This window comes from Phaseolus vulgaris, chromosome 6, assembly GCF_051622355.1.
Source record: "Phaseolus vulgaris cultivar YP4 chromosome 6, ASM5162235v1, whole genome shotgun sequence".
NCBI classification, from domain to species: Eukaryota; Viridiplantae; Streptophyta; class Magnoliopsida; order Fabales; family Fabaceae; genus Phaseolus; species Phaseolus vulgaris.
In genome coordinates, this window is record NC_143503.1 from 34,802,859 (window position 1) to 34,827,535 (window position 24,677).

The window sequence follows — 24,677 nt, forward strand, 5'->3', positions numbered from 1 at the left end:
TCAACCTAAACCTAAATTCCCTTTTCTCTCTCTTTCCGCCCTCTATCAGCGAATTGAATCCAACAAGCGTCGAAGCTCAAGAATTGAATTGAATTTCTTTAGCTCCAGTAAGTGCACAAAGTTTTCTCTTTAAATTGGTTTAAATTTCAGTTTTTTGTTTAATTGTAATTTTACATGAAACGGGGGAAATTTTCTGACTTTTTATACCTCTGTTTTTTTACCCGTTATTGTCTATTTTACACTCATGTGTGCTCAAATTTCAAAATGAATTTCAATAATCTGGCCTTTGCATATAAAATGTTTGATGAAATGTGTTTGCTGGTAGAGAGGTTGCAAATTGGAAGAAGATGAAAAAGGGAGTTCATCCACAGAAGCAATGGATATCTTATGTTACACAAACGGGTAGGTTGATGCATGTGATGATGACAAAGATACACCCTGTTGGGAAAGTCTACCACTTCCGTGCTAAGCGTCAAATGGCTGAGAGTTTAGGACAGATTGCTAAGTTCAGACGCCGCTTTGGTCTAGAAAATCAAGCGGCCAATGAAAAATGACATTTCAGTGAGCAAAAGGAACTTTGGCTTTTTATTTCATGCTAGTTGGAGGAGAATAACAGGGAAATAGGTGATATACTCTCAAGCAGGTTTTTTTGTAGCATTCAACATGTCTAGTTAAACTGCAGAAATGTCTCCTTCTTTAGTTCATATTAAGTGATATTTTAAGAAGTTGATATTTGAATGTGGGTTTATTAATGCAAATTCAATCTGGGGATCTTGTTGGCTCTTTTGGATATTACTGAAAGAGAAATTTATTGCTGGGAACTAGGTTACCTCGACGTTTATGTTGAAGGATCAAATTGCTAGTTTGAATTGAACAACGGTATCTACTGATTGTTTAGTTCATTAGTATAAATCATCTCTGAAACAACCATCAGCAGTGTGCCTCTTTAAATTTGTTCATACTTTTTAGTTTGTGATTTGCTCTCTATTATCTGCATTATTTTTGTTAACAAGTTTTAGAGAATTTCAAGAACATTATCATGCTACAACGCCTTTAATCTTGCATGTTTTAGTTAGACACTAACATTCCATAATTGACAATGGAGGAAAATATAAATTGTCATTTATATAGTAGGATAAGTTTCCTGCAGCAGAATATGATTTAGGTCTAGTATCAAGTCAAATTCAAATTCAGCTTATGCACCAAAATAATATATCATCAACAATTTTTATTCTCTCGTGATACTTGAAGCTATTTTATCTTTACCTAGCCACTTCAAATACTTCTGTTTGTTTCTGAACCAATATTTGAGTAGACTGTGCATTATCCTCATGTTTTTCCCGTTCTGTAAAGAAAATTAGCATGTCAAGAACATTTATAGCAATTTAGTAATTAAGGTAGCAATAATCAGTGAGGAAAATAGAAGGAGAACAAACCAAATATGATATAGTAAACTGCGAAAATTAGAGTTATCTGTTACAGTCTCTACCTGCAATGATACAGGTGTAACATCATCTACACGATTCTTTGAAATAAAAGTTTTTGCTTTGCTTTGGTTTCAAACCTTATATTCATAAGCTGCTATGACAGTTACTTGCTTTTTTAGAGGTGAATTAAGATTAAAATCTCTACCAGAAGTGACCATATCTCGTAAGTACTCTCATTTTCATCTGATGAAAAATTAAAATCTCAGGAGCACAAAATTCCCCATTGAACGAGCATAGTAGTTTTCATGGATTCTTTTTGGTGAAATTTAACTGATTCAAGGGCTGTCGAATTTTGACAAAGTTCCTCTTTCGTCTGGGTACATAAAGAGTTTTAGTTTTGCCATGACTGGATAATAGTAGGAAATAATGGAAGTTATTTTCAGATATTATTTTTTTAAAATATTAATTTATAAACAAGTGAAAACAAAACTTTGTAGATAGTAATTAACTATAAATTATTAAATAATTGACCATAAATATTATTCCTGAAAAAGATAAATAATAACATTTTATAAAAAAATTCTAACTATCATATAAGTATAGACACCGAACACGACTGCAACGGATCGTGCGCCATTCCTCCATGAGAAAATTCAGACATGATGTTTGTGGACATCTTTATTCAATATGGCATTTTTAACATTATTTTATTCTTCTCTTAAAAGTTGTATAGTTTTAAGTCTATAAATAATACACTTGATAACACCTTATTTTTGTTTAAAATTTCTCCAAAATTATTATTTTCAAATCCTGTTTAGAATCTCAACTTTGTTGACATAATATTAATTATTACATTAAGTATTATCTATATAAAATTTGAAAGTTTCATCACAGTTTTATTACGGTAGGAAAAAATATATATATTTAAACTACCATATTATCTAACGTATCAAAACAGTGACAACAGGAGATTGTTCCTTTATTATCAAATTTATAGTTATCCTTTCAAAGTTCAAGCAATTAGTTTTTATTTACTTAGTTGATTGTTGATTAAGCTTCGCTTCGAGATTTTTAACATATTCTCGAAACTACGTCTAGTTTCTTATTCTCTACTATATCGACAATATATGACCGACATGTACATATAACCTGAAGACCGATATTTTATATGTTTCGAGATCAAACTTGCTTTCATTAGTAATACATTTAAATGGAATTAATATTACTTATTGTGAAACAATTAAATTTTCATAAATTTACATTCAATAGAAAAAATAAGAACAAATGTATTTAAATAAAAATACAACTTCAATATTTTAAAGGAATCTATAAATATTTACATAATATTAATAGAATGGTTGATTTAGTAGTTAAAAGTATACTAGGTTTCAATTTAGTTCTAAAACTCATAAATCAAAATAAAAATCGTAAAAATAACTTTTATAATCCGCATTCTTCCTTCATTTCAAGTAAGTGATTACATGTTATTCTTAAAATGCAATTCAGTCCACGTTTATTACCATTAAAATACAATTTAGTATATACATAACATTTATAGTCTAAATAGAACAAGATATACACTTTCAAAGCATTCAATCTATAATATTCCCATTCATCCCTCGATAACTACAATCGATTATAACACTGTCCAATGTAACAGTTCATCCTTTCTTTTTCTAGTGCCTGAATTTTCACATTGGGAAATATAACAATGTTCCGATCAGTAAGCCTACCAAGCTAAGATTACAATTACACTAAGAAAAGGATCACCGGAATGGCCGGGCTAGAGCAAAATATGCATCTGGATTTGTTGACATTAATAACTCTACCACGATAACCTTTTCTGGGAAGGACACCTTGAGACCTGGTTCAATGATACCTGCTTGGGAAAATCCAGGAAAACGGTTAGCAGCTTCAATAGCAGGTTACGCTAAAACATAAAGTATGAAGAGCGATTAATGTCTACCTGGGGAAAGCTTTTTTCCTCTATACAGCTCCTTTGCTAAAGGATTAGCAGCCCAATGATTGACAGCCACCCGGCTCAAAGGTTGAAAACCAACTATCTTCCCCTCGCTTGAGAAAACCACCTAAATTTCAAACAATTGCATGGGAAGAAACATCAACAAATGCAGTATAGTATTAAGGGTCTCTAGACAAAATTGCAAATATACAGACTACATTGAACAATACAAACCAAACATGACACATTACACATGAAATTAAATTCTAATCTTTAGTCATGCCTTTGCAACTAAAAAGCATGCAAGCCAAAGGTGAATCTTATTAATTATAATATTCAGAAATTCTGGAGTACCTGGTAACTAGCAATGTCCTGTATGGGCACTTTAGCATCTGCGTTTATGTTCTCTGAAGAAGTAGAAAGAGTATCGGCATCTTCAACTCTCAAGTAAGCTGGCAATTCTCCAATCCAGACACCAAAATCATCTTCCACCTTAATTTCATCCGACCAGCCAAAAGTGTTTTTTACCTTAGTAATAGCTAACACGCAATACTCTCCCAACTATCCATGAAAAAGATCCAAAAAAGGGATTCTTAGAAAGAAGTTCAAACAGTACCAATATGCTAGGAGAAACTCAGAAAAAACCTACTAAAAATTACCTATAACCTTTGTACTAAAGATTCAGTGTTGCAATATTGGAAAGTAAACAGTTTCCAATATAACAAAAGGGGACAAAGCCAGTGGAAAAATGCAAACGGATTTTCAATATTATAACTTATAAAGATCAATCCATTTCCAATGACAAGTCTTTTTCCGTACTGTGTTTTCATTGTGTCAAACATGGCATTCAGGCTATAAGACTGGCCATCACTATAATTACATAAAATATAAAATAATAAAAGAAAAAAAACGATAGATTGCACACCTTTGTTGCATCCAAAAAGTCGTGCATGGAAACCTTGACATGGGATGATGGGAGAGATCTATGTTCTACTGATTGCTTTCTTTCCTTGCATAACCAAGGCAAACAAAATTGACCAAGAGCACTAATTGCTACAAGAAATATGCCACTTGCAAGGGTAACTGACAACAATTTAGGAAAAGAATTCCCCTACAGAAAAATAAATAAATAAAAAACAATTAAATAATGTAGTCTGTTTGACAATCATTTATAAAACCGATTAGTAAGCAGAAAATATAACTAACGAAAAGAATTCAATGTGAACTATGTGTTTTATGAGTACAAGAAAACTATATCTTCGGCATTTATATCAGCATCAGCAACTGGTTAAGTTTCAACGCAGTTCTTCCTGTAAAGAAAATATGATATTTCCCTCTTTTGGTCCTCAAAAATGGAAGCCACTAAATAAAGTTATTTTTCTAAAAATTTACAGGAATTGGAAAACAGTATATTCTCACATTTGGAACATTCTGCATGATATTGAACAAGAATGTTATTGGAAGACTAAATATATAGAAAGACATTTTCATGTAGTTTCGCTTTCCTCTCCAACAATTTGATACCCTTTTCTGGACCCTTTGGCAAGTGTGGCAGCCACAACACCAGTACAGTTTCCATAGATTTTATAATAACACAAAAGACCAAGTCTTGTAAATGCTAAATTTGTGATTTGAAGAAGATAAAAGGTACGATAGATTACTCTTTTATTGGGCACATGGGCAAACTTAGCAGCCTCACCACAGGACAATTGCTTATCAGGTAGCGAATAAGGATCAACATAATAGATATCAAGTGTTTCAGCCAACTGAACCTGCAATATTGATCAACTTACAACTGAATGACATCTATACATGATATTAATGACAGTTACCACAAACTTAAAGTCACACAAGTACAACCCTTTCTATAGTGTAGATGTATATGCAACAAGTATTTCTAAATAAACAGTGTGCAATAAATAAGTATTTAGAAACAGAAACCACACTCAAACTTACCAAACAAAACAGAAATTGGCACATGTAATGGGCCCTATCTATTTAGAAATTTCTCTTCAATTGTCCATGCCTCCAATGAGAAATCCCTTTATATAATTTAAAAGTCTGAACAAGGATCACCTAATTGTCCATGTTCCTCTTTTTTATATATATCAACTTGTGCATCTTAAGGAATCAAATGTTGTCAGTTGTCAAGAGACTAAGGGGTTCTCGGTTTGCCTTCCCTTCACTCTTCTTTTTCAAAAAAAAAAATCGATATTTAATGTTAACCATTTGCAACTTTTTGTTTGTTTGTTTGCCTATTACTTTTCTTTTCCCAACAAATTGTTGCAACTAGCTTTAAAAAAATAATAATTTAAAGAGAAAATTCAGATGAAGTTATATTTGGGGTTTAATGTTTTGATGTGACATATTTTAAGAACTCGCTTTGAACCCTTATGGTCCAATTGTAGCCAACGGCCAGGTTTGAAGTGGTTAAGGCATACTACCCTTTGTCTATCTAACAACTCAGGTGAGAAGCGAGGAGGCTGCCCACCATTCAAACAAGAATATTGAGCCAAAACAATCTTATTTTCCTGTCATTTGAATAAAACTGAAGACAAGAATAAAGCCCACAAACTATTCTTAAGTATTTTGAGACACAGGTCCCAACATTTAAAAATAAAAGTTAACACTAAAAATAAGGAAAAGAAAAAATACCATTTGAGAGTGGGTCAAAAGAACTTCCCACCTATTATTCCCTGCAGACTTCTTCCAGCCTTCAATTTTGGCATCTCCCATTATCTTGGTGTCAATTTCTAACCGATATGCAGGTACATACTCACTTGCCCAAGCACTGAAATCAGAACCACCAATTTTCTCTAACTTTTCATAACATGATGGGTTCCACCAATGCCCCGACTTAATTTTCACAGTCTTGAAGCCATCCTTCATTAAATTATAGTTATCCAATAGACTCCTAGCATTTTCAACTATCTCGTCTTCAAATAATTTGGATAAAATAACAGCTGAGTCTTTTGATTGTACACTTTCAGGCTTTCGAAACCAGTGAAAGAAGCCACTTTTATTACCACCTAGTGTTTTATCAAGAAATTGTGATTGAGTGCTTTGAAGTGCAGACATGCAGATCGCTTCCGCAATCACAGAGATAAGATAGTCACAAGACGAGCTGAGAGAAAAAGATGCAGGAACCTGCTCATATGAAATGCATAAAAGAACTCAACGCATCAGTATCAGGTCCACCTGCAGGACAGACATTATAATATGACATTACAATTTACAAAAGTAACGAAGATACCAAAACTCACAAAATATTCCAAATAAACGACAAGTTACAAACCTCCCTTGGTGTTTCAAGATCCTCCATCTTGCGTTCCTCTCCTGGCTGAAAGACGTTCAGGTCATAGCTCCAAATCTGCTGCAAAACTACTTGCCGAAAGGTCATAGCAAGTATATTCTTAGACCCAGAGCCAGAAAATACATCTCTAGGAATAGACTTCCTGAGCTTAGCAGCTCTTTCTTTGACTTTCCTAGCAGGTAAGAACTGTCAAAACAACAAGCTTTGAAATTCAATCCTCAAATTTCATCGCCACAAGATCCCAACAAAGATAACATACATGATTCACACCAAAACATTTCAATAAACGAAATTACAAACATATCCCGCAATTGCAGCTTAACACATATAAGCACCTAAAAAATGTCCACATCACAGCTTCCTGGTTACAACATACACCACTTTTATTTTTTTGCTTAAAGAAAGGTATCTCAATGGCCAGAAGCCAAGAGACTAATTTCCCAAGAGGTAGAAGAGATCACTGAATAGAGTTCTACTATATCTCCCAACAAAATTTTTGCTATCAGAGTCGGCATGCGTAAGAAGCCTCTAGTGAATCTACCAACTGTGCTTTTTACCTTGGTGATATAACAACATACACGAGGTTTCATCCCTAATGCACTCGTAGCTCGATATATACAAAATTATAATCTAGTTTGGATAATTTTTCCATAAATACTTGTAGAAGAAGAAAATAAAAATGTAAATGAGTGTTTGAACAAATTTCTCCAAAAGCACTTCTAAGAGAAAAATGTAAAAGAAAAATGAAATGAACCTCTCCATAACTAAAATTAGCCTATGCAATAGTTAATTTGTAGAAGCCCTCACATATAACTTCTTTAAATTCTCGTTTTCAACTAAAGCATAAGCTAATTTTAACTTGTGAAAAAACTCATTTCATTTTTTTCTTCTTATCTTTCTCTCCATAAGTATTTATGGAGAAGTTTCTCTAACCAGATTCAAATCAACTTTGCACTTAACTTATATAGAAATTATCCCATCTAACTTTTCTACAAGGTGAACTACGTAAGTTGATTTTACCATAGAGAAAAACTATTGGTTTTACCTTCTTTTATTTTCTTTTTCGTAAACAACTATGACCAAGTAACAGAACCTAAGTACAAACATCACGTTGTGCCGTAACGAAAAGAGTTTCATTTTCAATTCAGTCACGCGCACCCGCAATACAGTAAATCGATTAATAAAATCTAAAAGAACATAGTAGTGTGCTTTGACAGAAACCACCGTTCGTTTCTTTCTGATAAAACATTTTTGAAAACATTTATCACTCCCTTTCAAATTTCACGAAACGAAGCGCAGAAAATGAGAATGAACGAACCAGCCGAGTGGAGACAGTGGCGCGGTCGCCTGAAGGAGCAGGGAAGACAGTTTCGACGACCATGGCCTCCATGCCGGCGTCGATGTGGTCGGAGGCAACCTGTCCGCCGTCGGCGGCCGACGCTGTCAAAGCTTGCTGGAAATCGACGGTTCCAACGAGAGTGAGCTGAGACAAGTCGTTTTCGTAGGTTCTGACGCATGGGAGGTTCTTGCCGTCGGAGTCCGCTATGGCTTGGAGCACTTGCTGCTCCGTCACCGGAATGCTTTTGGGAGAAGAGCAGGAGAGGGCAAAGACGGAATTTCTGGAGTTGTTGAAGTGCAGAGTTGGTGAGGAATGGGTGTGGGGGAGAACAACTGAAAACAGTGAGGAAGCGGCCATTGCCATTGTCATCGCTTCAGTAACGATCGTTTCACCTTCCTTGGCTCTTATCGAGATTCAACGTAATATTACGTTATGGACTATTGGGCCCGTCTTCAAAAGTTAACCCATTGTGGCCCAAACAAAAGTTCTTCTTACAATTTGTGAGCTGTACTAATTAAATTAGGAAAATTCTTCCTGCACCCCTATATTTTTCTTCCTGCATCCCCACAAGATTGCGCAAAGACACAACTGTCCCTATATAAAACTGTACATTTATTTTTTTTGCATTCCGGATTATGAAATCTGGTAAATTTTTGGATTTGCGCTTCCGGTAAAATTTTGGATTGGCGCGTCCGGTAATCTCTTGGATTGGTGCTTCTGGTAGTACATGAATGTCAGTGTTAATCCAAAATAAAAAAATGCAAAACATCTATAATTGAAAAAATCATTATGGATCTGTGAATCCATAATTCAAAATATGCATTCTGGATTCAGAATCCATAATTGAAAAAAATCATTTTGGATCCACCAATCTGTAATAGAAATTAGGCTTCCAGATTCAACAATCTAAAAATCAACAATTTATGCAAACTTTGCTTTCAAAACATCCCATCATTCAAAAAGCAACATGATTCACTTCCGGATTGATGAATCCGTAACACACTCCCAAATTCCAAATTCAAATAATAGGGGAAGGTCAGTTTCAAAATTTATAAAATTATGAGATGCATAAAGAAAAATGTAAGGGTACAAGAAGAAACTGCCATTAAAATAAATTAAATTATAGAATTGAGCTACATGCCTATCATTGTAAGAACAACATGGTAAATGTTTTCTCTTCCTACACACACCCCCACAATTTCTTAACACACCCCTAATATTTCAAAATGGCCATTTTATCCTTTTTAAAGTAATTTACCTCTCTACATTTTTTTTCAAAACACGCTTTCTAAATTCATGAAATACATTTTGGAACATGTTTTCTATAATAGGATAATATTTTCAAAATGAAATATTTGAAATACATTCTTAAAAGCTTTCTGGAACAAGATTTCTATAACAATTTTTTGAGAATGTATATAATACCTTACATAATACGTTTTCCAAAATGAATTTCCATAACAAGTTTTCTAAAATAAGCAATTATTTGCTCTTCTTCTTCCTCTGTAGTATTCTCCTTCTTTTCTTCTTGTGTTGTAGTTGTAATGGTGCAACAATGGTGACAGTGCTGGGATGCATTGAGGGAGAAGCTGATGGAGGGTAATTCAATCATTTCACCCAAATATGGGGGTGGAGCTTGAAAAATAAGGGGTGCAAGAAGAAAAAATCCGTAAGAGAAGCTGTCGGATTATTGTACAATGTACTCCAAATAACTTGTCATAATGTGATAATTATATTCATTATTTACTGCATTGTTATTTTTATGTGAAAAAATATCGGAAAATTAGTGAAACAATAAAGGAGTGAAGCAAGAATAATGGATCATGGTGGTAATACATATAGCTTTCTCTAAACATAATTTGAAATATGTAAAAAATCAGAGGTTTGGAGATATGTTATAAATGTTTATTGCTTATTTTATTATAAACTTTTTCTTTCTAAAACTCTTTTTTAATAGAATTTTGAAGTTTGAAGTTTTTCAAATGTATTATAACTTTACGAAAATTGTTACTTGAGGTTTGAGCAAGAGAGATGTCGAGACAAATCTCTCTCGTTTGTAATAAACTCAAATGACAAAATGTTACTTAAGTATTAAGGTGTGATAATTATGCATGACATTGTTGAATATGTAAGGTCATAAAATTACATATATATTGTTCAAGTGGCAGTATGGTTGCTTAAGCATTGAGAAGGTGATGTTTTTAGTGTTTTTGAAACTTGTTGAATTATAAAAATAAATAACATCGCTCAAACATTGTCATGACACTTAAGTTGTGGTCACTCAAGTGACGAGTGAGAGAGAGATCAATTATACGTTTTTTGTTGAAGATATTTACTCAAGTGACAAAATGTTGCTTACGTAAAAGAAAATACATCAATTTTCTCATTTAGAGTTTTCATCGCTCAATAAATGCTTTATATGTTTTGATATGCACGTGTGACGTGAAATATGAACATAATGAGGACAATAATAATAATAATAATAATAATAATGAGATGCATGCATTAATATGATATACATTTTTTTGTATTTCGTATGTGATGTTTGTATGGTGTCGTTATTATTTTATGGATATGTATGTTGGTCTTTTTATAATATTGTGACCCTTTTATAAGTGTGTAACAAGGAATGTTTGAGATAGTATCATGACCTTAAGGGTCTTAATATTAAAATGAAATTTCATTATGGAAATTAGATATCACAACTTCACATAATTTACATCACATAAATCAAAATATTAAGTGGTGAGAATAATAATACGATTTATGCATCATAATAACGCAGGCGCAACAAATCACCCATCGCAAAAAAAAAGTTAATGATGATTTTTCTAATATGTTTGTGATGGATCGAATGTTATTTCCTTGTTAGATATGTTTGATATGAATATTTTTTAAATCATTAAAATGTGGTTAAAGATTCGTGTATTGTTGAAAAAAACTTATTCAAATTTAATTTGTAGAATATTTTTTTAATGTATAGTGTGACTTTTTTATATATATATATATAAAATATTGCAGAATTGTTTTAAAATATAGTTCACTTTATCCTATCATCATAATTTAAATAAAAAATATGATTTTTTAGGTGGGAAGAAATACACCCACATAAAATAAAAAATTTATTTCCTAACATCTTGTGGTGTATATGTGTATGACTAATTTTTGAAAAAGTTAGAATTTCAATAATTTGTATATATTGCATATATATTAAATATAATTTTACTTAGTATGGGATTAGTAATTATGGTTATATTGCACTGAGATAGTGACGATTATAATAATAAATATAAAAATAATCAAGAACGTTAAAAAAGTGATTATTAATTATCCATATGAATAATTAATATTTATTATATTTAGGACTCAATTGTCAATATATAGTACATCAATAAGATAAATATTGCTTTCATTTAATGTTTGATGTAAATCACCGTAAACATTACACAATGATAACAAGAAAGGATAACTAACTATATGATAAAAGTAATAAAATAATAATGGTAGAGGTATTGATAAAAATGTTACTAACAATTAAAACAATGTTGTAAATGGAAATTAATAAGCAACAATAATAACAGTAATGATGATATTAATTAAAATAATAAAAATGGTAATGAAAATTATATTTATGATAAAGAGAGATAGAGGTTTTGTGACAATGGATACATTACCTCAATGACTATAAATAATAATATTTATAATTACAAATAAAAATAGTCCTGATATCATTCATAAATACGACATGATGTAGTGATAAATATTGTGAGAAAAATAATAAAAATGATAAAAATTTATATATGGAAGTAAGAAATATAATATAATTTATTAGGAAAATGATAATAAAAATAAAATAAAAGATATTGTAATGAAATGATAACAATGTAATATATATATATATATATATATATATATATATAATACATCATTTAAAAAATACAATACTAATATGATATGACATATAACCAAGGTAAAATATATTATCAATAATGTAACAATTATAACAGAATAATTATTATACTATATCTTATCATATCCAACAAATACGTACTAGTATGAAATCATATACTATTACTGTAACAAATATTTAACTATAAAATATGTGTTGTACCATATCTCATCATATCTAACAAATAAGTGCTCAAATTAAATTAAAATAAAATGTGTATGATCTGTTATGAAACTTTAATTTTAATTTAACATCTTGGTATTGTTTTATCATATCCTATAATTAGAAACATTTATTTATCATGAATTTTAATAATAATTTGTTATAGAAATGGTTTTAAAGGGTTCTTACATATAATTTAATATTCAAGTTTATTGATATAAAAGAGACCTGTAATAAAATTTTCCACAGCCAAAAAAGCACAGCTGTTGACGGAATGTTTATATATAAAGGTAATGAAAAAGAGGTTCAATGAATTTGGCGTTTATTTCTCCCTCTCTCAGCCATTCGACTATTATTACACACATCTCACCCTCTCTCTCTCTCTAGGGTTTGATCAAGGTATGCTTCTTGATTCTTTCTTTTTTTTTTCCTTCAATTTTTCTGGGTTCCTTAGTCTATTTTATTTGATTTTGCTATTCCCTGTCTGTCGTTTGGTTGCGTAGAAAACTTGCGGAACATAAGATTCTGTGTTTCCTATCATTCGGGTAACGAAAATTATCGAAATTTCAATGTAAACAGATGTCTTATCCTTGAGTTTCATGTGGCGGATTCAACGGAGAATTGATTAGGATTAGTTTTTTTTCCCTTTTTTCCGCGTCTGATTCGAATTTTTTGATAGGTTTCCTTCAAACTGATGTTCACCGAATTTCAACAAAAAAAATCAAATTAATTTTATTGTTTAACCTTAAAAAACACGAAAAAGGATTAGCTGCTTGGGTGGATTGGTGGAGAAGTTTAATTGTTTTATGTGACTGTGTCTGTTTCTTGTTTTTTTATGAATCATATCTGTATTTGCAATTTGTGGAACCTGGAGAAGTTTTCATTTCACTGTATTGTTTTGATTTTTATTTGAAAAGCAGTGTTAAGCTATGGGGAAAAGGAAGGCAAAGGCAAAGCCTGCTCCAAAGAAACGAATGGATAAGCTTGATACTGTCTTCAGCTGCCCTTTCTGCAATCATGGCAGCAGTGTTGAATGCCGCATGTAAGCACTTCTTGATTACTTGTAAGGGATATGACCATGTCTGTGTGTTTTCAGTATGTATCCCAAGACACGGAGGCATATATTTCTTTAAAATAATTATTTGTGTGCCTTCTGTTTTGCATGTTATACATGGATCTTAATTGGTTTGAAGCTCATTTTTTGGATTCTTTTGTCAGTGACATGAAGAATTTGATAGGAGAAGCTACATGCGGAATATGCCAAGAGAGTTTTAGCACTACCATCACAGGTTTGTATCAATGGTCTGTGTTTGGCATTGACGGCATTGATGATGACTGACATTGGGTATGGTATGGAAATGGAAATTAGCTAGGTGATAATATTTATAAAATTTTAATTTTATATTATTTATTATTTTTTTAGAAAAAGAGAAAAACAGAAGAAACCGATAAAAAAAATCTTTAAAGAGTGAAGTTAAGTTCATTATGGAACTATTTTTTTGTAACATTGGTAACTATCGTGGTGTTTACCTAACATAGGTAGATAGATTACGTATGAGGAGGGAAAAGAACAACACAGTCGCCGAACTTTTCTCAGTACAAAATCCGTTAGAAAAAAATTTACAAAAATAAAACTCCTTATAAAATTACTAGTGGAAACATGTGCTTGGGTAAGGTAAGGTGTGTATCATTTCTAATACACTGAAATAATTCATATTCTAGAAAATAAGTCATTTTGTAAGAATTGTTTAAAAATAATAATAAGAAAATAGAAATATTTTTAAATTTATTCCTACCCATGATGAATTATCATTTTTGGTTGTGTTTGGCAGAACATCCTTGATAAATTTAACTCCGCGTCTAACTTTATTCTTTGTGGTTATTTTCCAAAGAAAATGGGGTGTACTTCATCTTTATACTCTGTTTGAGAAAACACGTATGGCCCTTTCTTTGATGAGATTTGGAATGTTGGATATTATTGTCACAATTGTATATATCTGTTGAGATCACACACATTACAAATGTAGCTAATAACTATTCTTTTCTTGTGTTTGCAGCTTTATCAGAGGCAATAGACATGTAAGTTAAATCAATTTGTGGGAAACATTTCTCATATCTCCATTCTTGTGTACAGTGTGTCATTCCTGACTCAAGGATCTTGTTTTTTCAACTATGCAGATATAGTGAGTGGATTGATGAATGTGAAAGGGTGAACACTGTGGATGATGATGCATAGCTATGTTTAGATTGCTGTTCATGATGGAGTAACTGGCCGATTTTATATCTTCAACCGGTGTTTAGTCAGTTCCTGATGTGAGCACTGGTGCAACTATAAGATGTATGTAATAACTGAGTTATGTAATAGCATGGCATGTTCAAGAACATGGGAATAATTGTCCTATTTAGATGAAGGCACCTTGATTCGAATATGGCTTGTAATATATAAAGATAAAGATTGTACTATTGTAGTGTGTATGCTGGTTGCATATCTAAAGTGTGTATCCCTTTGGAATGACTTGGGAGATTGGGGTTAATATGTAGCTTGATGACCTTGGATTTGGATTCAATAAAAGTTAAATAAATTTCCTACTCATCATTTTCTTATCAATATCCATTTTGCTCCAACAGGTACTATTTATATTCAACAGATGAGTAGTAATGCTAACTTAAAACTAGTATGCATTTTTCAAGAATCTGATGAGAGATTCATTGGAGCATCCTGAGATTGTCACGGGATATTGCTAATTAACTAGTATGCTGGTTTTTTTTTCAGACAGTTGGTTTAGTGACAAAGTGACGAGGGCATGAACTAACAGGAACAGAATTTTGAGTAAAAAGGTTTTAGAAATGATAAGAAATAAGAATTCTTTTACTTAATTTTGTTGTTGTATTTGATGGACTCGGATGTTAAGAGTTGGTTATATTTCTTTAATTGGGGTTGCGGGTTTGATGTTGAGGATTAATTGAGAACATTCAATTAAACTCACCACTGAAAAGGTATTACTAGAGAGAAATCAATTTCCATGATATTACATTATCAACTTTATTTATTGATTCTAATATCTAGGTAAATTAATGTGTAAGAAATATCACACACATGACAATATTTACTTATTTACAGGTTCAAGTAAAAGGATTATAATTTCTGAAAACCTGGATTCAAAGAATATTGGATAAGTTTTTTCTGTGGAAAAACTGACTAACACATGGTATAATCAACTTGTGCACATTTGTGTGTAAGTGTTCAACACCCCTTTATGATTAGTATGATAAGTTTATTCTGCTGATGAAAACTTTTTTTAATATATATATAATTTATGGTATTTTCTATTAATTATTTTATGATATTATTATTATTATTATTCTAATTCAAATATGGTATATGAAATTAATTATTTTTTTAATTAACAAATATTAAATTCAATTCCAGAAGTTTCATGCAATTCAATATATTTAATTATAATTAAATAAATGATAAATATTTAATAGTAAATTAAATTTATTTATTTATTTAAAATATATTTCGAAATATTTCATCTTAGGAGGTCAAAGAGACTATAAATATAGATTATTCTTATAATGAATACTCACTAAATTCTCTTGCTCACTTTTATATTTATATATTTTATAATTTTTTTTAACTTTTATTGACTTGAGTATCAGATGATTTTTTGCAGGTGAATCTCTCATCTAATCTCATCAACAACTCAACGATTAAGTTATATATTTGACTTTCTAAGAATATTAGTTTTTTCACATAAAAGACTCGTGTTTCTTTTTTTGTAAGATCAAATATACTGGTAACTTTTCATGTGCAAACCGGGTGTATATGTTGTGCTACATAATTTATATTTTGAACTTTGTGTTAATAAATTATAAAAGACTCGTGTTTCTTTTTTTGTAAGATCAAATATACTGGTAACTTTTCATGTGCAAACCGGGTGTATATGTTGTGCTACATAATTTATATTTTGAACTTTGTGTTAATAAATTATATGTGTTGTGAGTTATGAGATGTTGTGTTATATGAGTTATTGTGATTTGTTTCGAGTGTCTATAAATAAAAAAAAAATGAATTCTTAAGTTTTATGTGTTGTGAGGAATCTAAGAAATGTCTCAACAATATAAAATTAAAGCTAGGTTTAATAATTTGAGATGTCTACAAAGTCATATAGTAAGATAAAAATTTAAGTTATACTTGGTCATTTGATATATATGATAAATAATGTATTTATATATGTATGCTTCATTTATTCATACTTTCTTGAGTGTGGATGGTAGTTTTTTTTTTCCTTTTTAGATCAGCAAAAATAAAATATGTATCACTTAAAGGGTGATCTAACTCTCATACAAAACAAAAAAATAAAAAAAATTATCATACACCCCACCTACTCCAAACATCTAAAGAAAATCCTGCTATGGTTTAAAGATATAATGCCAAACGATCCATAACAATCAATAAACCCACACATGACATAAAACAAAAGAAATATACATATCTAACAACAAAAACATAAACAATTACCCGATAGACGAGACTTTTAAGAGACTTCACACGTAATTTTACCATAAAATCACAAAAGCATCAAATTTTTTTAATATATATTTTTTTTTCTGGATGGATACTAGTTTACACAAGAGAATTTTTATGATCTTCTATCTTTGTTTATGAAATTTTCTAGTGAAAAACATCTCATCTATTAAGTGGGATGAAGAACAATCATTACAAGCTATACTATCTCAACTAACTCCTACTTAAATTTCTTTATACTCCAAAGTGAAATATAGGTATTCTTTAGTAAGATCTAATCCATGTATCCTAGACTTCTTCATATATGAATATTTTATATTTTATGTGACAGTAACACATATTTAGATATAAGAAACAATAGTGTATTAATGCATTTGATTTAATTGAGGTTTTTTTTAGTATCTTGGGTGACATTTGTGTGTGTTTAGTTGTATACTAACTATTCAAATTTTTTGTTTTGGACTAAACATTATTACATATTACATGATTTTAACTGGTAGGAAGAAGTTAAAAACACGATTTTGACGTGTAAAAAAAAAGTTGTGAAACAAAGTTTAAGGTTCTTTATCTTTATTGTATATGATTTTTTTTATCATGTGTAATAAAAGAGCAAAAATAATTGTTTATTTTAATTTGTTTCACATAGTTGTGTGTTTTATATCATTAAAAACTTGCAAATATTGTTTTTAAATTTATTTTATTTAGAAATATTATTCGTTTTTATAAGTTTTATTTATTTATTTTTTTATCAGCAATATAAGTTTTATTAATATGAGTTTTTTTACCTTTTATTTTAGACACTTTTAAGAGAAACTTTTAAGGTGTCATGATTATTTTATGAATTAATGAGAAATTAATTATTTTATCACAATTCATTTTGATCCATGTTTTGTTTCCATATCTTTAATTTATATATATATATATGGTCGAACTTGTTGGAGATCCCACATCGACTAGAGATTAGGACATTTCATTCTATATAAGTGGGTGCAAACCTCACCCCATTGAGCCGGTTTTATGGGGTTGAGTTAGGCTTAAAGTCTACTTCGTAACATGGTATCAGAGCAAATTTCGAGATATTACTTCTAGTAGTACTCTATTAAGTACAACCTAAATACTTAAAAAGGTTTTGTTTTGATGAAAATGAAAATGTAAAGGAAGGAAAAGAGAAAGGAAAATTAAGTCATTTGGATGTAAGAAAAATAAATAAATTTGAGTGAAAAAAATCGTAAATAGTATGATTAAAATTTAATTTTTTTAATTGAGTTATTTATTAATTGATCCAAATACTCCTATCATAAATTTGGAAAAAAATTCAATTAAAATAAAAATAAATATTTAGATTAAAATTGTTGTTTGCGGGTTTATTTAATACAAACAATACCCTATAATTGATTATGCATTAATATAATCGATTAAGACATGTTAATTGATTAAGTGTATAAGTTTAATTGATTACGAGAATTGTCTAACTTAATCGATTGGAATAAAATGTGTATCCAATTAAGGACTCAATGTAATTGATTATATCTAGTTGATTTTACCTATTTATGATATCTATTGTGTAGATACATATAACTTTGTCTTGAATAAAATGTACTCATTTTTAGATATGCTCAAATTCAACAATCATCCAACTATGGTCATGGTCATGGTCAGAGTGGCAACCAACTACAATCTATTTTTCAGCCTATACATTTGTATTATTTTAATATTTCTTAAATCATAATCATAAATTTTATTGTAACCAAAGTGTTTTTAATTAATTATAACCACAACCTTCACCAAATTTATCAAAAACATGCATCCACATTTAATCTTAAATTCCCATGTAAAAACATATTCGTAATTGATGTCTCTCAACCAACAATTTTACATAAACATTCTCAAATTCTTCCTGCCAAACTAATAAAGTGATCAACTTTTCTCAACCCAAATTCTTTTGCAAAGTACAACAACCCGTCAAACAAAGGATACAAGATTTTTCGCATGCTTGTGAAATGCACTTCCAACAAATAGTACGAGACTATTGTGCATTTTTAAGTGTATGCTTCCCCAAACAAATTAAGCACCACATGAAGTTAGTTGGAATCTTGAGTTAGATAAAACTGAATAGAAATAATAATATATAAAAAAATACTCACAAAAATATGGTTTTGAATTGAATATAATATCTTAATAGCTATATGCTATATAGATATACTCATGAGTTATAGATGTAAAATTTTATTGATGTTGTATTTTTTCCTTAACACATCCAACAAGTGACATTAGACCCATTTATCCATTTTAATAATTGGCTGGAAGTAAGATAAGTGAAAAAATTTGGGCTGTGTGAATTCCTTGTACCACTAAGAAGGTAGTTATATAGAGAAGATCCTAAATCTATTACCTTAGTTAAAACTAACCTTAGTTGCTCAGAGGTTGCTAGAGGTGAGGAACCATAGTTAACTGGTAAGCTTTTTGTTAATATAAATGTGGGTGGATCATGAACACAAAATGGTCTAATATGGATTATCCCTTAGTTGGAAGCTTGTCTTTCTCTGCGTCATTCTTGCAGCAGATGGTATTAAAAAAAACATCATCTATCACAAGGAATAGAAGGAACAATTGCTCAATAAATTAAGAAGTTTAACCTCAAATCCAAACATTTTTTATCCATAATTACTGGATAGGATTGAATAATATGTCAAGACGTGGATAATGAATAATCTTCACCAGAATAATTTATATTCTGTTCTCATTTAATGGGCTAATTATATTATATTTTAGAAGCCACAACAACATGTATCTAAATATAGGAGTGAAAGGTAGATTACGGCCTTTATTCTAAAGAAATTATTCAGAGTCTTACCTAGAATCTGGTGGCTTTTTCAAAGGCCATTATTCAATTCTTTGTTGATGCACAAAACATTGGCAGTTACTATTTGTACGAGAAGATCCAAAGCTGTTCAAGACTATTTTACAATTGCGAGTACTACATAGATAAATGCTAATAAACAGTTGATGACCAACATTATAAGAATAAAAATAAATAAATTTTGAGGAATTAAAAATTATAATTACTATATTTGCAACAATCAGAACTATATTTAAACCACTCCAAAATCAATCGGATCAGATACTGAATGCTATGTGTAGATAGAAGTCACTTTGTACCAATAAAATATAAAATAAAGCAGATGATAATCTATGCTGACTTTTGAAGTTTTCTTTTCCCTTTCTGAGTTAAAGATAAATTTTCATCAAGGGACAGAAACATTATTACACAGCCAATATTATGTGCCCTAGAAAGTCTATCCTGGCTGCATCTAACCCCTCCATACTGACATGATTTGGAAAATAAAGAGTCAGGACAGAATTACTGCAACTTTGTGCTGATGATTTCTAGCACTCACTAATTGTTGGTGATCTTCCCAAGTTAGAATTTTGTATCCAGCAGCCTCCATAATGCAGTAATCCTGTGAGAATGACTATTCACAATGTCTTGACAAGGAAAAAAAACCACCTTGTCTTGTTGTTCCTAAGAAGAAACAGTGAAAAAAAGGCAAAGTTATGCAAGATTAATGATGTCACATATAGTCCCTTGTGTTGTCAGCAACAAAGTCATATGGTGCAGTTAAGCCGTATTGATAAGGTGCATTTAGTAGAGCAACTCTGTTAGAAGCTGAATAAACACCACCTCCTATGCCAAGCTTGGTTCTACTACCTTTGGCAGACCGTTTGTTACTATCAGAGTGAAACTCAGCAGAGAGGCTTCCCATGTGCTTCTGAAGATCAGCAACCGAATCACCTGTTATTATCCTTGCCTTTGAGCTCTTTTTCCCATCAACAAGCTTCAGTTCTAACCGATATAAAGCACATGCATCACACTTGCTAATTTCATACTCATAAAGGTGCCACTCAAAAAGGTTTAGAGGTTGAGGGTCCATGTAATAGGATCTCTTCAGCCCTCCAAACTCATTCATCACTTGCTTTCTAGATTCATGCCATCCACGCCCGCTATAATCCGGCAGCGATCTCTGCTTTCTGTTTCCACTCTCAAATGCCCTTCTAGGCTTATCAAAGAAAAGCCACTCCCTAATAGTCTCACCCTCCAGAACACAAATATCAAAGAGTTCTGCAAGCAAATAAGAAATTTATTTAATCACTTAAACAAGAACAATATTATTCTGAACTTTTATTTTACAGCGTCAACTAATCACAAATCACAGAAAGTATAACCTTTAAAATATAGTTTAATTTTTATGCGTTGAGAGTGTAAAGAGTTGTTGCATGGCCAATCAATCAGAAATCATTTGAGACATGGCTTTCAAGGTAACTGTAATAATAGACAAACTTAATATACATGGTGATTTTTTATAGATTGACTGTGTAAAAACTCTTTATACTGATAGTACACCACATAGTCTTCAGACCAATTATTTCAAAGAGTCAACAATCTTATCATATATGATATTCTGATTGAATGATATACACGATTGGTGATTCTAATTAAATTCTATGTGATAATGAGACATCAAATTTAAATTACCAGGTGCATTCCATGGAGATTTTGCAGTTGCTGCTCCCTCACATTCTGGGATGCCAACAACTTTTCCTTGTGCCTTTGCACTAAGAGCAGAAAAAAGTAAATTATCCTTGAGTCCTATTCCCCCAGGTCTTAGAACTGGGGTCATGCCTGGTGGTCCTTCATTTAAAGCAAGAGCAGCATGAAAGCTACTGCAATAATCTTGACACCAATCCAACCCTTGAACAGGTCTTGGACAGTCCCAAAGTGCGCATTTTGGGCCTAAGAAAGCAGAAGGAGGAGGACACACACTTGGAAGATAGCTAGATATATGAGGACCACCACCTTCCTCACAAAATCCTGTACCACCGTAAAAGCTGTGATCGAAGTCCTTATTGAATTCAAGTTGATGAAATTCTAAAGCAGGTCCATCCAAGTTGTGAGCTGGCATGTTGGGAACTCCTATAGCGGAGTGTTTGCATTCTTTAAGTAATAGGAATTCTTGTTCATGTTGGCCCTGATTCACAGTTAAACCAAGAAATTCATGACAATTATGGCGATATCCAAAATGCAGACAGACATTGAAATAATGAGTAGAGCTATAGTGCATACGAACGAAAATTGGGTTTAGAATTCTAGGGGAGAACTGTCTTAATTCTAACAAAGGACTAAATCATCAAAGCCACTCTTCTGTCATTTGGAAAGGGAATATTAAAGAAAAACATTAAAAGAAAAGCCTACCACGTGAAAGATAAGATGTCAAGTTATAATATTTTATTTTTAGTTTGCATTATAAGATATCAACCATTCTGAAGCACCCATTATTCTCTATATGAATTTTAAATAAGGCTCAAAATAGATTGAATTATGGCTAAAATGGATGAATAATTCCAAAAGGAAGAGGACACGCACCTCTTGGACTATCACCCTAGCTCCAGCCTGCATAGTCTGATCATTAGGTTCAGGCTTAGGTGCAACTAATGGACTAGTAGCATCATCTTCCTCCTCACAGAGCTGCAACAGCCTATAGACATCGGTCGAGAATGAACCAAGACTACCACCCTATAGTCAACCACACAACAACTCATATCATTCCTCACAAGAAATGTTGTCATTCAAAGTTCACATGTGGGAACCACAAAGTCACAATTGGAAAAACTTACTTGCTGCAGAGAAGAAGCTGGAGAAGGCTCATTGAGCTCAGCCTTCCACTCACGAAGCATTTGATGGACTTGCTCCTCCAGGAGTGCCACATCAATCGTGCGGCTCTCCTTTCTGGCAAACTGCAGATCCAAGAACATGACCTGTAGATCATCAACATGGTTCCTTGCCTTGTCTTTAAAGAGCCTGTGTGATGCTGATTTGCAGGTGCTCTTGGAAATTTTCTTCATCACAAAATTTCAAGTCCTTCCTATAAGACCCTAAGATCACCAATATAACCAAGTTTCAGTCTACCACATAAAAATTTGGTGAAAGAGAGAATTAAAAGATGCAAACAACTTCCATAAAAGTTTATCATGATCACTGTCATTGATCAGGAGCATATTCCAGCTCACACACCCCCACCCCACCTCAAAAGTCCAGAGATTCTAAAAACAAGATTCTAACATCCACATCACAAAGTTAAGTCAAATCATAGTAAAAGATCCCCCCCATTTTTAATTTATTAACTAAGAACAAAATGGAAGGATGACGAGCCCATTTTCTGATGAAAACACAAGCATAAATAGAGATAAAAATAATCAAAATTATTTAGAAACAAGTTGAACAAAATGAAATTAGAAAAATAAAAAGATTAACCAAAGCCAATAAAAAACATTGAACAAGGCATCATAAAAACAATCTCCAACTCCGAAGCAGAAGACAACATTAACTCGAATGAACGAGTACACAACTGATACCAGAAAGCAAAACCAACACAAGTCATGATCGCAGTTTTCAGCAAGAGACCCAGACCCGATTCAGAAAAAGAAAATTCATACAAGCTCACCTGAGACTCCAAATTTTGTATTAAAGATAGAACTTAGAAGGTTCAATACTCTCTCGTTTCAGAATAAGATTTAAGGTGAGAAACTCATATAAAGAGATGGAAAGGGAGAAGAGAGAGAAAATGCTTTCTCTCTCCTCTCCTCTCGGCTCTCAACTGATGAGATCAGCGTGTGAAAGGGGACAACCACAAAACAGAAAAAAAGCATTGGGACATTGCAGTTACAGTGAATTCAAGATTGAAGAATATATGTCGCTGCATAAATAATATTAAATATACCCAATGTCTTAACTCCAAATAACGGTTATAACCTCCTTCATTATTTTATTTCTAGTTTCCATATTTACAGAGGAAACACTCTCATAAAATCTTCTATCGTTGAGCTGGGTTCGAAAATATAATTTGCATATCTTTTATTTACATTACTGTATATCTTTTTAGGAATATATAATAATGATATTTACCTTATCGTATATCTTTAATAAATTAATTATCTCCACACAAAAAAAATAACAAAAGAGGTATAAAATTTAGGATAAATACATTTCCAATCCGTGTAAAATTCTTAAAATATTAAATACGTTCTCTAAAAAAAATATATTACTTTTTTACTTCCAAACATTAAATATATTTTATAGATTCCACACAAATTTAAACATTTTTTTATAATTTTATTAATAATAACAATAGATTAAAAATTTGCATGAATAACAATCTTAAGATAGTATTGGATACACTTATAACCAAATTCATTTTAATAATAAAATTTACATGTTAAAGTCATCATCAACTTTCAGTCTTGTCACTAACAAAATCCTAAAAATATGTTAAAATTTTAAATGAACGAATATAATAAAAAAACATTTGGATAACGCAATTAATTTATTTGAAATGTTATAAAAACGTAAAGACATTTTGCCAAAAAATTATATAAAACATAATATTTACCGTAAAATAAAAAAATGTTTTTCTCTTGCGATATGAGATGTCGTTGTCCCATAACTACCCCAATATTGTCACTTCCCGAGTATAGATCACACAAAGAGTGGTCCTTCAATTTTGTGTTACCAAGTTGATAATTTGCCAACTTTTCTTCTTCCCATATATACCTTTATTTTCTTAGTCATGAGTCTTGAGAAACACATGCAACACTGTATACCAAACTTCTTTTTATGTGTACAACAACAGTAATAATCAACGTATGAAGAACAAAAGGATTTTTTTTGTCTAATTAATGAAAACGGAATAAGCTCACCAAACAAGTTTTCCTTTTTATTCTTTATTAAATTTTCCCTATTGGTTTTACAAAATGTTTCTGGCCCCAAGGAAATGCTATAGAAAGGGAGAGAAGAAATACCAGCAAACTGTAGAAGAAAAGAAAAAAACGGAGATTCCTCTTTTGTTGGCAGATAATACAAATTAAGAGGAAAATCTTCTATTGGGTGAATGGGTGAAAGAAATGAGGGTAAGGAAAGAATAAAGTGTTCCTCCACTACCGT

At 31.3% G+C, this 24,677-nt stretch overlaps 4 protein-coding genes across 8 annotated transcripts; 2 read left to right on the forward strand and 2 right to left on the reverse strand.

Annotated features, from left to right (window-relative positions):
• Nucleotides 1–38: 38 nt before the first annotated feature.
• LOC137832539 (Ribosomal protein L31) lies at nucleotides 39–930 on the forward strand. Its single transcript, XM_068640743.2, has 2 exons — nucleotides 39–107; nucleotides 328–930. The coding sequence occupies exon 2, from the start codon at nucleotides 348–350 to the stop codon at nucleotides 552–554; it is 207 nt and encodes a 68-aa protein (XP_068496844.1). The 5' UTR covers nucleotides 39–107; nucleotides 328–347; the 3' UTR covers nucleotides 555–930.
• Nucleotides 931–3,003: 2,073 nt separating this feature from the next.
• Nucleotides 3,004–8,439, reverse strand: LOC137832540 (deneddylase). 2 transcript variants are annotated; one of them, XM_068640745.2, is made up of 8 exons: nucleotides 8,019–8,439; nucleotides 6,683–6,886; nucleotides 6,043–6,534; nucleotides 5,049–5,159; nucleotides 4,313–4,498; nucleotides 3,742–3,948; nucleotides 3,394–3,514; nucleotides 3,004–3,306 (listed from the first exon to the last, which is right to left on the reverse strand). In XM_068640745.2, exons 1-8 carry the CDS (start codon nucleotides 8,406–8,408, stop codon nucleotides 3,194–3,196), a joined length of 1,824 nt encoding a protein of 607 aa, XP_068496846.1. In that variant the 5' UTR covers nucleotides 8,409–8,439; the 3' UTR covers nucleotides 3,004–3,193. The 2 variants fall into 2 exon arrangements, with proteins under 2 accessions (XP_068496846.1, XP_090159561.1); XM_090303435.1 differs by lacking the exon at nucleotides 8,019–8,439 and having other exon boundaries at nucleotides 6,043–6,585; nucleotides 6,683–6,821.
• Nucleotides 8,440–12,397: 3,958 nt separating this feature from the next.
• On the forward strand, nucleotides 12,398–14,743 carry LOC137832541 (transcription elongation factor-like protein). 4 transcript variants are annotated; one of them, XM_068640747.1, is made up of 6 exons: nucleotides 12,462–12,549; nucleotides 12,654–12,695; nucleotides 13,071–13,192; nucleotides 13,369–13,439; nucleotides 14,208–14,229; nucleotides 14,329–14,743. In XM_068640747.1, exons 3-6 carry the CDS (start codon nucleotides 13,080–13,082, stop codon nucleotides 14,384–14,386), a joined length of 264 nt encoding a protein of 87 aa, XP_068496848.1. In that variant the 5' UTR covers nucleotides 12,462–12,549; nucleotides 12,654–12,695; nucleotides 13,071–13,079; the 3' UTR covers nucleotides 14,387–14,743. The 4 variants fall into 4 exon arrangements, with proteins under 4 accessions (XP_068496847.1, XP_068496849.1, XP_068496848.1 ...); XM_068640749.1 differs by having other exon boundaries at nucleotides 12,472–12,549; nucleotides 13,068–13,192; XM_068640746.1 differs by lacking the exon at nucleotides 12,654–12,695 and having other exon boundaries at nucleotides 12,398–12,549.
• Nucleotides 14,744–19,720: 4,977 nt separating this feature from the next.
• On the reverse strand, nucleotides 19,721–23,425 carry VOZ1 (vascular plant one zinc finger protein). Its single transcript, XM_068640750.2, has 5 exons — nucleotides 23,182–23,425; nucleotides 22,355–22,612; nucleotides 22,104–22,253; nucleotides 21,216–21,708; nucleotides 19,721–20,801 (listed from the first exon to the last, which is right to left on the reverse strand). Exons 2-5 carry the CDS (start codon nucleotides 22,580–22,582, stop codon nucleotides 20,254–20,256), a joined length of 1,419 nt encoding a protein of 472 aa, XP_068496851.1. The 5' UTR covers nucleotides 22,583–22,612; nucleotides 23,182–23,425; the 3' UTR covers nucleotides 19,721–20,253.
• Nucleotides 23,426–24,677: the final 1,252 nt, after the last annotated feature.